Source organism: Periplaneta americana, chromosome 14 (genome assembly GCF_040183065.1).
Source record: "Periplaneta americana isolate PAMFEO1 chromosome 14, P.americana_PAMFEO1_priV1, whole genome shotgun sequence".
Taxonomy (NCBI): Eukaryota; Metazoa; Arthropoda; class Insecta; order Blattodea; family Blattidae; genus Periplaneta; species Periplaneta americana.
Window position 1 is genome coordinate 71,856,718 of NC_091130.1, and position 12,998 is coordinate 71,869,715.

Consider the following 12,998-nt stretch of genomic DNA (forward strand, 5'->3'; position numbering starts at 1 on the left):
AACAGATGTGGCACAAATGATCTTTTATCCATGAATTAACGTATACTTCCAAGTGACTGCATACAGAGTAAACCATAATTCGCGCATATACAAGCCACCACGCAATTTTCCATTGCAAACTATGTCCAAATTATTATTTCCGAACATTGCGCCCGGGCCCTAATTTTCGAGAAAAACTGAGTTAAAATTCCACAATTTACAACACATACTGTAGTAATGCATCATAATAAGTGTGGCTTCTGAGTAACTGCCTAAAATATAATGTGATTATATCCATTTTAATTCTTACAGTATAGGACTTCAACAGAAAAGCATAATATGCTAAACTATGTAAAATACAAACAGCGAATCGGGTGTTTCGAGGAGACGCCATGGTTGTTTGTCGATTTGACATTCAAATCAACAGATGACATGCTTTTATATGCCTATGTAACAAGCACATTAGTCATACATAAAGAGGTTTTCTTTTTAATTCATGGCGCTACAGCCCGTAAAGGGCCCAGACCGACCAGCCGGCTGCTGGCCTCACTCCCACATGCCGAAGCAGAGGTGGACGATCATCCAACCAGAATGGAGGTATCGTGTGGTTAGCACGATGATCCCCCCCCCCCGGCCGTTATAGCTGGCTTTCGCAACCGGATTTCGCTACCTATCATAGCTCCCGAAGTGCATCACGATGCTGGGTGGGCACCGGTCCCATACACTGGCCGAAATTTCATGAGAAAATTTCTTGCCCCATGAGGACTCGAACCAGCGCGCATTCCGTAACACGAGTCCTGGGTAGGTAGACCGCGACGCCACGGCGCGGGACACGTAATTAGGTTGTAATACTCAATTGAGGGATTAGCTGAAAGAAGGGTGTAACTCAGAAAACATAGTTTTGAGATAATCAACAAAAACATCTGTACTCTGCATCTCTTGCTGGAATATGATACTATTCGTATATAATATATTGTAGGGTAATACGTTCTCTTGTTAGTACAATGAGTTCCATGTTTAATGTTTAAATATTGGACGAGAACGAAGCATTCAATTTTTTTTTAATTACGTTCTTCTTCCATAGAAGAAAGTAGAAAATACTGTTAAGTTGTCCATATTTATAATATTTCTATAGGAAAAGTCAGATATAGGTCTATACTACAATAATGAAGATAATTACAATGTATGTTCGTTTACTAAACTGTTATCACACCATTAAAAATAATTAATCCCACTTATTTCACGTTATCATTTTGACTGAAAGTACCTAGAATATAGGCTTACAAATACTATACCACTTTAACTGATCTAATAACCTAACATAAACAACATCTAGAATCTTGTGAGGCCTATTGGAGTGTTCGCCTCTCATATCTGTCACCTAGTTTCACTATATTTTATACAGTTATCACTCGTTTCTTAGATATTTTAAACAATGACAGAATAAAGGACTTGCATAAAAATTCTTCTCAGTCGTGACACTGTATAGCCAAGAACATTCTCGGTGCTGTGGTTTTACAGTTGTTTGACGTTGCTTAATGGTCCTCCTCTCCAAATATCCCGTAAGAAATGTATCCTGTTGGTTCTTTATTTCAATTTCCCAAAATCCTCAATGGAAAATGGCTTGTTCCTCTGTAGACATCTCATATTTCTTCTGGCAGCAACTGCTTAAATGTTTTGCTGCTAACCTGTCAGAAATATGGTCGTTCCTAAATGACTGACTGCTACCCTGGATCTATCATTTTATAGCACTGCATACGCCTATATTATTAGCCTATACCTTATATTCATTCTCCATTGACAAAAATAAATAGTAATACTGTATATCTTTCACCATTTTTCCTGACCTACTTGTGTAAGCTTTGCCGTAATTTCGTCGTCGCTTGTTAGATTATTCTTTCATATTTTGTTAAACCGTTCCCGTTTTCTACCTTTCCGTACGTAATTCATTTTCACTGACACTTTCAACATCAGAAAGATTATATTTGCTTCCATTAGACGAAAGATATGATAGATCAGAACATTCGTCAGACAACGCGAACATCCTTGAAGTTACCTTCACCGGTTCTCGAACCACAGTAGTGAGATGGAAGACGGCCGCAATTTAATAATACCTATCTATTACAAACTATTGGGAGTAGAGGTGGTTGTGGAAACGCCGCCAAAGGACGCATATAGCCATTTTACGGATAAACGCCGTAATTCGAGTTACGACCTTCTTCCAGCTAACCCCTCAATTATATATTACAAAGTCTTTGGGCATACAAAATTAAGTACTCGGGTTCGTGACTGGATGCTCGATATGCAAATGTTATTCGTCTAGGAGAAATGTACCGGTATACAATGCGGCAAAAAGACGATTAGTAAAATGTTACGATTATCGAATTTAATATTAAATAGGGAATGTGTGTCAGTGGAAACCACAATAATCAAATGCTGTTACAATCAAAGGTTTACTGTGTTACTAATTAACACAAAAATACACCTTTATCAAAATATTAGTGAATTTTGAAAATAAAGTTAATTAGCAGCCCTGAAAACTCTTTGTTGATATAGTTGACAGCTCCATTGGATTATGATCCAGCAATTCAACCCGTTATCCTTCCAGCGTTTCGCGACAACCTGCCTGATGAAACACAAGGCACATTCGTCGGTTGGGGCTACATTCAGGTACGTTTATGAACTAATAATTACGAAACCTCATTAATAATTTTATTACGATTATACAGGGTTATTAAAAATTAGGAAAAAATATTTTATTCTCACAGAAATTTCTGCGTCAATTGTTTCATTATTGTTGCTGTGGCAAATTAAATAAATAAACGAACATTTCAAGTTATTCTTAAGTGTATTTCTTCTTGCAAAGTCATACAGAATAATTGTTTTGTTTCTGCAAATATTAATTGTTCTTATTCAGTGATAGGCTACTATGATTCATAGGCGGAGTAATGAGAGGGCGTGGGGGGGCACTGCCCTCTCCAAACTCGGCCGAACTTTTTTTTTTAACGTTAGAAAATATTGAATTCAAAAGATTTTTCTGGCTTTTGTTTATGATTAAGTTTCTGTGCTTAAATTGACGAATTAATGTCTTCAGACCATGTGCCTCGACTATAACATTTATTTTAAATTTCTGAATCTATAAAAATTTCTATACCTCATCTGAGAAATGGAATCACTATAATGTTTTCTTGTAACAGCCTGTATTGATGTGTTAAAACTCTGCAAGTGTTCAAGCAGCCACTTGGAGAAATATGAATAACATACTGCACAACAATGCAGAAAAAATAAAAGTGATTCCGGTATAATGTGTAAACTTAAAGACGAGATTAAATAAAATAATTATTAGAATTTACATTTCGTATCATATCTTGTTTTTTTAGATAAACAGATAAAGTAAATGTAAAATTGGTCCACCGCTGTGGAGTAACGGTTAGCATGCCTGCCGTGAAACGAGCGGGTCCAGGTTCAAATCCTGGTTGGGACAAGTTACTTGGTTGGGGTTTTCCCTAACTAATTAAAGCAGAATTGTTGGGAAATTTTCGGTGTTGGACCTCAGACTCATTTCGCCATCATTAATTCACATATCACCCATACAATAGCCCGGATTAAGTTCACGGTGCGGCGTGCTGTACTTGTACAAGAGCGCAGCCATTCGGTTACCCAACCATTCACAAAATAGGAGTGGTAAGCACAATAAGCCTCAGGCTGCAGTGCAAGCCTTCGGGTCCCTCCTCCATAGAAGAGGGAAAAAAAAAGTAAAATTGTCTATATATTTTGTTACAATTTTACTTAATTACAAAACCTTTATTAAATGATCATATTCCGATATACTGTACCAAGGCCAAGCTATAACGGGGGGAGGAGATAAACGATGTCTCCCATAATCTCGTTATATCGGGATTCTATGGTTTTGCTTTGCCCTCCTCCCCCCAAGGAAACGGTTCTATCTCCGCCTATGCTGTGATTGTAAGAGAGATTATTTCAGCGCAGTGATAAGATTCTGAGCCCCCTTAACTTGCCTTGCTCGCTACGACTCTACGAGCGTGCTCATAGATGTCGCCAGTTCTGAGAATTGTACAGTGATCTCAACATTATAAACTGGATACACAACTCCTGTAGAGAAATTCTGAAAAAAACGTGACGTGTAACTTCCGTACTATTGGCACACCTGAGGCGTATCTTTCTCTCTTTCTAACGCACGTGGAAAATGGTTGTTTTGTTGAAAAAAAGTATACATATTAATTAATTTCTTTAATTTTGCTGTTATAATGGTGAAATATTGTGCAGCATACGACTGTGCCGCAAGACTGAGTAACAAAGAAGTGACATATACTGTAGGCTTACTTTATTTTTCCATCCAAGCGCGGATATAGAGATCCAGAGACCCTAGGCAGTTAACAGAGTAGGATTTATTTAACATAATTTGAATTTAGAAAAACATACAAGGAGACTTATAAATGAAGTAGACAAGTACCAATTGTACTTTTTTAATTAATTGATTAACTAGTGGTGCGTAAGCACTGAAACAACTGTAAGCCGGACAAATCTTACATAATTAACACTAGTAAGTCCACTAGTTAATCAATTAATTATATTCAAGTGTTAAAAGTTGTGTACGCAAGACTCAAGAATCAAAATGGATATACTTTTTTATATTTATAATTACAAGATTACTTCTGATTGAAGTTCTGGCTGATACGTGTATATATACATATATATACACCGTGTTCCGCTTATAAGTATAATAAAAGAAATAGTTATAATTTCATAACAATGCATGCAAATGGGTTAAGATTGGTACCATTGTAAAGAGGAAATTGGGAAGTTTTAATCCATTGTTGTTACTTATTTTTAGAAGACTCACGCATGCGCAGATCATTAAATAAGAGAATTCGTATCGTATCTTTAGTCAGTCAGCATGTGGACGCCACAGCAGAAAGCCTTTTGTGTGCTGTCATTAGCAGAACATAGATCCATAATTCGTGTACAGCGCTTGTTTCGCCGTCAGTACAATCTTAGACCGAGGGAAGCTGTACCGACGTACGTCTCAATAATGAAATGGGATAGGCAGCTCAGAGAAACAGGAAGTTTGTTGTCTAATGCAGGTAAACATTCCAAGCGTAAAGTGTCTGACGAAAATGTCGAACGCATTCGCGAGGCATTTCAGAGAAGCCCGCGGAAATCCATTCGACAGGCTAGTGTGCAGTTGAACATCCCACCAACAACAGTGCATACAGTGCTCCATAAAAGATTGCGTTTGCGAGCGTACAAGCTGCAACTTCATCAGATGATTACGCCGAATGATAAACTGGAACGAAAACGCTTTGCAGAAACAATGTTGGATAAAGTGGACGATGACGACACATTTCTAACTCGAGTCTGTTTCTCAGATGAGGCAACCTTCCACGTCAGTGGAAAAGTAAACCGACACAATTGTCGCATCTGGGGGTCGGAAAATCCAAGTGTCGTAATTGAACACCAACGGGATTCCCCTAAATGGAATGTTTGGTGTGGGATCATGCGTGACAGAATCATTGGTCCCTATTTCTTTGCTGAAAAGACATTCACTGCAAACACGTACCTGGATATGTTGCAACTGTATGCTGTGCCACAACTCCCAGATGGAGCAATTTTCCAGCAAGATGGGGCTCCACCACACTTTGCCAACATGGTTCGCACATTCTTAGACGAACAATTCCCTGCAAGATGGATCGGAAGAGGATCACCGTACATCACATGGCCTGCCAGATCACCAGATCTAACACCACCTGATTTTTTCCTGTGGGGGTTTGTTAAGGACCAGGTCTACAGGACGCCAGTACGTGATTTGGCAGACTTACAAGAAAGAATTTATGCTGCTGTCAACAATGTTACACCACAGATGCTTCATAACACTTGGGTCGAGGTTGAATACCGGTTGGATATTTCCCGTGCCACCAATGGAAGCCATGTTGAGGTTTATGGAACATAAGGTAACAAAAATTCCCAGTTTTCATTCTTTATAGCAGTTGGTTTCAACTATATACTTGTATTAATTCAGAAGTTATAGCTATTTCTTTTGTTATACTTATAAGCGGAACACGGTGTATATATATATATATATATATATATATATATATATATATATATATATATATATATATAATATATTAACAAACAGTAGTACATCACTTATATGTCAGAGGAAGAACATGTTTGTACACATCTGATTAGTCAAATATGTTACCAGTCATCGATGAATACAATAGAGGGGGAAATGAGATGGAAAAACCTATCCAATTATGTCCTGGCTTAGTTGCTTCATGAGTGATGCCTCATTGTGTAACTCATGAGGTTCAAATTCAAATCTGTCTTTTGACAGTTGACTAAACAACAATTTATAACAAGATTTATTGCCACGCGAAAGTTTGGCACAGCAAATAGCATTATTATTATTATTATTATTATTATTATTATTATTATTATTCCTGGCCGAGACCTCCTCGAAGTTAGAGTCCTAGGCAGCTGCCTAGTTTGCTTAGGTAGAAATGCCGCTGTTCCTATATAAAGTTTATAATTATTTACTTTATTGGGTAATTTTACGACGCTGTATCTACATCTAGGTTATTTAGCGTCTGAATGTTATGAAGGTGATAATGCCGGTGAAATGAGTCCGGGGTCCAGCACTGAAAGTTACCCAGCATTTGCTCGTACAGAGTTGAGTGAAAACCCCGGAAAAAACCTCAACCAGGTAACTTGCCCCGACCGGGATTCGAACTCGGGCCACCTGGTTTCGCGGCCAGACGCCCTGACCGTTATTCCACAGGTATGGACTAAAGTTTATATATTTCATATTTAACTATTGATATTTTGCTGCGGTACCGTATGATGTAATATTTTGTGTGTATTGTTATTTTGATAAATTGATGTAATGAATTTTTCTTCTATTGTTCATGTACCGTTATTTAGTATTTATTATGCTTATAATTGGCTTTTTTTACTGATATGTATGTCTGTTAACAAGAGAATAGATTTTAAAGGGAACTCAGCTCTTATATCACATACAATTAAGTATATCGGTAACAGGTTTTTATATTCTGAGGTCGAAGTATAGGCCTACATACCGGTACCTATAAAAATCGGTAAATTTAGTTACATTATTTTATATTGGGTGTAAGGTAATTAAATTTGTGACAAAACCAAAAATTATACAATTTTAATGGCGAATAAATCTTTCTAGTTCAAAATATATGTTTCGGTTTACTACTAGTACTACAGTAGCCTACAGTAAGCCTATATATTTAAAACTCCATGAATATAATTGTCTACTTTTATTTTAATTTAATCTTTACTATATCTAACCCATATTTATCCTGATCGAGAGAAGTGCATGTAAATATGTGGCCTAGATAAGGCAAGAGGTTTCTTTTATATACTGCATTTGTCTTTGGTTTTCATATGTTTATATCGGTACGGTATGTATTTTTTTAAAGTTAGAAGTAATGTAGAGCACATTATATACTTAATTTAATTTATAATGTTTACGTACAAGTTTAGGGAATTCATAGCTCATATTAAATTGAAAGAAATAGTTCAAGATAACCCACAATATAAATAATTTCAATATGCATACACGGGCTTGGGAGGTAACATCATTGTAGCAACTGTGTTAGAAAGAGAAAGAGATTCCCTCACCAACATAGCGACGCGCGAACCTAGTGGCACGATATTTTAACATACGGTGTTTCCTCCACATTAGTATAGAGCTCAATGGAAGTGTACACCACCTAGTTCGTCAGAGACTATCCAGAGTGCATCAAAGGTGATGGATCTACACTGCACTCGTAATGAATGAAGATGATTGTTGAATGTCATAGGAGAATCGGAATATCCGGAGAAAGCCCCTGTGTGCCCTGGACCAGGGCTTGCCCAACACAAGTAGTAAATTTAGAAAAGAGCGGGATTTCAACCCGGATCCCTGGCTTATAAGATAAGCGCTCTAGCATTGAACCACACGGGTCTAGGAATTCTCGTCACCAGAGATGTAATTATACCTTCTTGTCACCGAATACATTTTAGTCACCGGCATTCTGGCCACCGATTACATTTAGTCATCGGCATTCTCGTCACCGATTACATTTAATTATTAATGCTTTATTGGAAAAATTTAATGACATTTAAATATCATTGTAAGGTTGTTTCCGTGGTTACGCATATAAGTATAATGAAATTTAAATATCTTTGTATGAGTGTTTCCGTGGTTACACATATAAGCATTTGGCAAAAAAATTTTATGTGTAAGGTGCTGTTCTTACTAACTTTAGTTATTACCAAATTTATTGGTCCTAACTGAGAAATAATTCACGCCATTGAAACCGTATGGTATAACTACTCTTTAAGGAAGTTATATAATGAGTAGAAAATGTAGATGAAGTTATTAATAAGTGAAGATACATTGCTAACTGCTAAAAGCAGTGTAGGAAAATGAAGGAGTGTAGAGTTTTGTTTATGAAACAGAATTTTCCACACTGTTAATTACTATATTTTACAATCCTAATAAGAAGTGTTTTTATTGAACAAGCCTCCGTTTCTACTTTATTAGTACGAACCTCACCCAGTAGACCCTCTAATACTGCAAGCCTTGGATGTGACTAAGATCTCGAGAGACGACTGCAAACTCAGCTGGATCAAGTTGCCCAGAAACACGATGTGTGTTAGTAGTGAGACCAGTTCTGTCACACCCTTCAAGGATGCCTGCTTGGTAAGTTAACTTTCACAAATTCTCTAGTCCTCATTTTCAGTTCTTCAATACTCGAAGTATAAAGGCTGCATACTACAGTGTAAATAATCTACTTTGGTAATTTCATGCGAATACCCGTTTTTTAGCATGACAGGTGCACAATTGTGACTTTTGGCATTTCGTATGTACGTATGTCTTTTAAAAGTGATTTTTCTCAAGTTATAGTACCAATTTTGCTGCTATTTGCTATGCAAAATCAATATACCAGGGAATATTTTGCATGAAATATAATCAATTTAGTAAAAACTAATGAATATTTATTTTAAATCAAAATATACAATCGACTTCAAGATTAGGCAAACGGTTTTTTATTACGTAGAATAAATTGGCATATGTAACCAGCAACGATACTTAGTAGTAGTAGTAGTAGTAGTAGTAGTAGTAGTAGTAGTAGTAACAGCAGCAGCAGCAGCAGCAGCAGCAGCAGTAGCGTGAAAATTAGTCCGAATAAGCAATACTGTGTATCTAAACTACAAGAATAATTACAATATAACTGATGTTCAATATACCTCAGCAATTTCTGCGATTCTCTTGTTTCTAATAACACCTTTGGCACCATCTGACATGGATTAACTAAATTTTCACAAAACTTCTTCATTTCTTCATAAAAATGGAACTTTAATGAGGGGAAAAATCATTTTTTATTTTGTAGAACAATCTAGTTTTGTCATTCTCCTTTTAAAAATTTACCATAAGTCCTCCAGTGGTTTGATATAGGATAAGTTGCTTGGCCAGAGGAGTGCATGGATATTGTCGTAATCGTAATAATAGTAGTAGTAGTAGTTGTAGTCCTAATCGTATTCGTAGTAGTAGTCGTAGTAGTCGTCGTAATCGTAGTAGCACTAGTAGTCGTAGTAGTAGTAGTCGCAGTACCAGTATAGGAATCATAGTAGTAGCCGTAAACGTAGTAGTAGTAGTAGTAGTAGTAGTCGTAGTAGTAGTAGTAATCGTAGTAGTAGTAGTAGTAGTAGTAGTAATCGTAGTAGTAGTCGTAATCGTAGTAGTAGTCGTAATCGTAGTGGTAGTAGTAATCGTAGTAGTAGTAGTCGTAATCGTAGTAGTAGTAGTACTAATCGTAGTAGTAGTAATCGTACTAGTAGTCGTAATCGTAGTAGTACTCGTAATCGTAGTAGTAGTAGTAGTAATCGTAGCAGTAGTCGTAATCGTAGTAGTAGTAGTAGTAGTAATCGTACTAGTAGTCGTAATCGTAGTAGTAGTAGTAGTAATCGTACTAGTAGTCGTAATCGTAGCAGTAGTAGTAGTAATCGTACTAGTCGTCGTAATCGTAGTAGTAGTAGTAGTAGTAGTAGTAGTAGTAGTAGTAGTAGTAGTAATCGTAGTGGTAGTAGTAATCGTAGTAGTAGTAGTAGCAGTAATCGTAGTAGTAGTCGTAATCATAGTAGTAGTAGTAGTAGTAGTAGTAATCGTAGTGGTAGTAGTAGTCGTAATTGTAGTAGTAGTCGTAATCGTAGTAGTAGTAGTAGTCGTAATCGTAGTAGCAGTAGTAGTAGTAGGGGAGACTGTTGTACCTTTAGCATAGTGTACCTTTGAACATTTTTTGTGTTTAATTTTTTGTTACTACCTAGAGGACTCAAACTGTAGTAGATTGTAGAGAAAGCTGCTAAGTAGCTCTGGTCGTAGTTTCGGTTTCATTTATTGCGAAGTGTGACTTCTGTGAACAAAATCTTTTTTAGTACCAAAAGTAAACATTTCGTTCATTGATGTATGTTTTCTAACACAAAACCAGATTGCATTTGTTACTATCCATCAAGTATACCTTATTTTATTTCAAGGAGTGCAGTTCGGTGGCTTATTTGAACACCGAACTGCACTCCTTGAAATAAAATAAGGTATACAGTGTGTTCCCTATTATCTGGTGAGTAATAACATATTTTAATTTCTATGATTTATTCGAATCTATAGTTTTAGGAGCCATATTTGTTTAAACGTGCACCCTCTTGTACCTTTGAACAAAGAACATCTTCCAAGGTGCAGGATACTATCGGTTTTTGTCTTCTTTTATTTTAAGATCATGTCACGAAGTAAGTCTAGAGTTCAGAGACCCCCAATTGATCGGGATGTCTGGAAGAAAGCTATTGAAGCAATTCTTGTTCCTCCAGGAAATCTAACCTAAATCAGAGAAGCCTGCTGTGGTTTATGATGGCAAATACATTTTACATTTGATTGTCAGTTCTTACAACTGTATTCCCACCTATATTCCATGTGTTGCAACTTACAAGAGGGTATGTTCTAAGGTACAGTTTCCCTGAAAAGAAATGAGACGATTGAATATTCCTAAGTCTCAGATGTAAAACACTGCGCATGATCAGAGACCAGAGCACTGATACACAAGATAACGAATATTGAGTTACTTAAATTCAGGCTATTTGGTTTGTTACTAGCATCGTTCCGGAATTCACTTCAAAAACTGCAAAAAATATGATAATATTACGTAAATAAGAGACAAATATATACTTAATTCGTGTAGTTAAATCGACAATGGACCTTCATGACTAGATCAGCACTCCGCACAGAAAGTAAAGCTTCCGTGTCGTTGCAATAGCTCAGACGCTAAGATCTCTGCGTGTTGTGCAGAAGAGAGCGAGTTCGATTCTTAGTCTATAACAACGATTTTTTTTTCTAAATAACGTTGAAATAGAGTTTTACAAAGTCCTCAGATTAAGTGTTAATGATCACAGAAATTACAAAATTACAAGTTATAATATTATAAACTTTAATCTAATGAATGCATTTATACACACACACACATACAATGTAAATGCACACTCACACACACACACATATATAATTAAAAACTAACAATTAAAATGAAATTAAAAATATATTCCTAAGCCACACAGACAAACGATTACAAAGGTTTAGAGTCCTTAGGCCATGTCATTTGTTGAGTAATTATTACAATATTTTATTAGTAGCTTTCCCATATGTGTAATAAATGCACTCGCACAAAACAATTTTTGTTAAAAGTGTGGCTTTGGATTATTTCATTCTCACCCCTTCAGTTGATTTTAACTATTTTATCTACGTGTTTAATTTAATGTGCATTCAATTTAATTCATATTATGATTGAATGTATACGCACTGTTGCAGTTATTAATTACATATATTAATGCTAACTATTAAATGCATGTGTTAAGTAACTAATTGCAGTATCTTTTGCAAAATCTTGAATTTTTAAGTTGTCAATAATATTTCTGTACTATATACTATAAGACGTTAAAAGAATTTGCAATACATTTGGGATTCTCTACTTTAAAATCACTAATTTTAATGAAAAAATATTTTCTTTCTTAGGATATCTACAAGTTTAACTTCAATAATATTCCGAATAGCTTTAATTGCATTATCTGGATTTTGTGCTTTTCTATTCAAATGTGTTCTGTTTCCCTCTTTCATAAATTTTGATAAATTACACTGTTCTTCTTGTAGTATTTAAGAATATGAGGATAGTTACATTGCAGCTCATTACATATAGATTCTTCTTTTTAATACATGAGATTTGTAAGTCCCTGCATTATCTACATGATTTTACTTCTGAATTTTTTCACTACATTGAATGGAGAACATCCACTGAAGTGATTCTGAAATGAAGTGAAAAATACAATACATTTACTCTTAATATCAGTAGTACCAGAAACATATACGTTTTTCCAAGATTCATTTTGTAGACATAAATGTAAATAATCACTAGATACAGCATTTACGATCCTTTTTTAGTTTTTAAATTAATATTTTGAAATTGTTCAGTAACATTGGAAACAGAATTTGTTTATAATGTTCATACAAGCCATTTATTATAGGTGCTGCCGAATAGGAATTCAGTCTAATTCAGTGTACAAAACTTTTATCAATGGCTGTGCTACTTCAGCTTGTATGCTGGTGGGGAAATGAGTCTACGACTATGATTTTCAGTTCCAAGGAGCGAATTTAATATATTTTTGCGGAAGAGTTCCGAGAGATAATGTATGTCTATGTCGCTACAGATCACAAATTCCATATGAGATTTCTAAAGTCTTTTCTTTACAAATTCAATGTTGGCTATAAATATTAATAAATATTAAGAAATATGAGTGATTGTAGTTAGAAGTCTGATTTACATTATAAAAAGCAAGAAGTTACATTCCTCGGCAAGATTCGAACTTTTCGATGTTTGGTTTTGTCGTCCAATACATAAGCACGGACCTATTCAATGCTTATGTTAATAACCTACAATTTAGCT

At 35.7% G+C, this 12,998-nt stretch overlaps 1 protein-coding gene across 2 annotated transcripts in view; it reads left to right on the forward strand.

The window, feature by feature from the left end:
• The window catches only part of LOC138713448 (trypsin alpha-like), a 41,146-nt gene that overhangs the window by 18,063 nt on the left and 10,085 nt on the right, over positions 1–12,998 (forward strand). The window contains exons 5-6 of one of the 2 annotated variants that reach the window (XM_069845557.1): positions 2,536–2,649; positions 8,561–8,719. In XM_069845557.1, coding sequence (XP_069701658.1) covers positions 2,536–2,649; positions 8,561–8,719 — 273 coding nt within the window. The remainder of the gene's footprint in view (positions 1–2,535; positions 2,650–8,560; positions 8,720–12,998) is intronic. The other variant, XM_069845558.1, reaches the window with a different exon arrangement.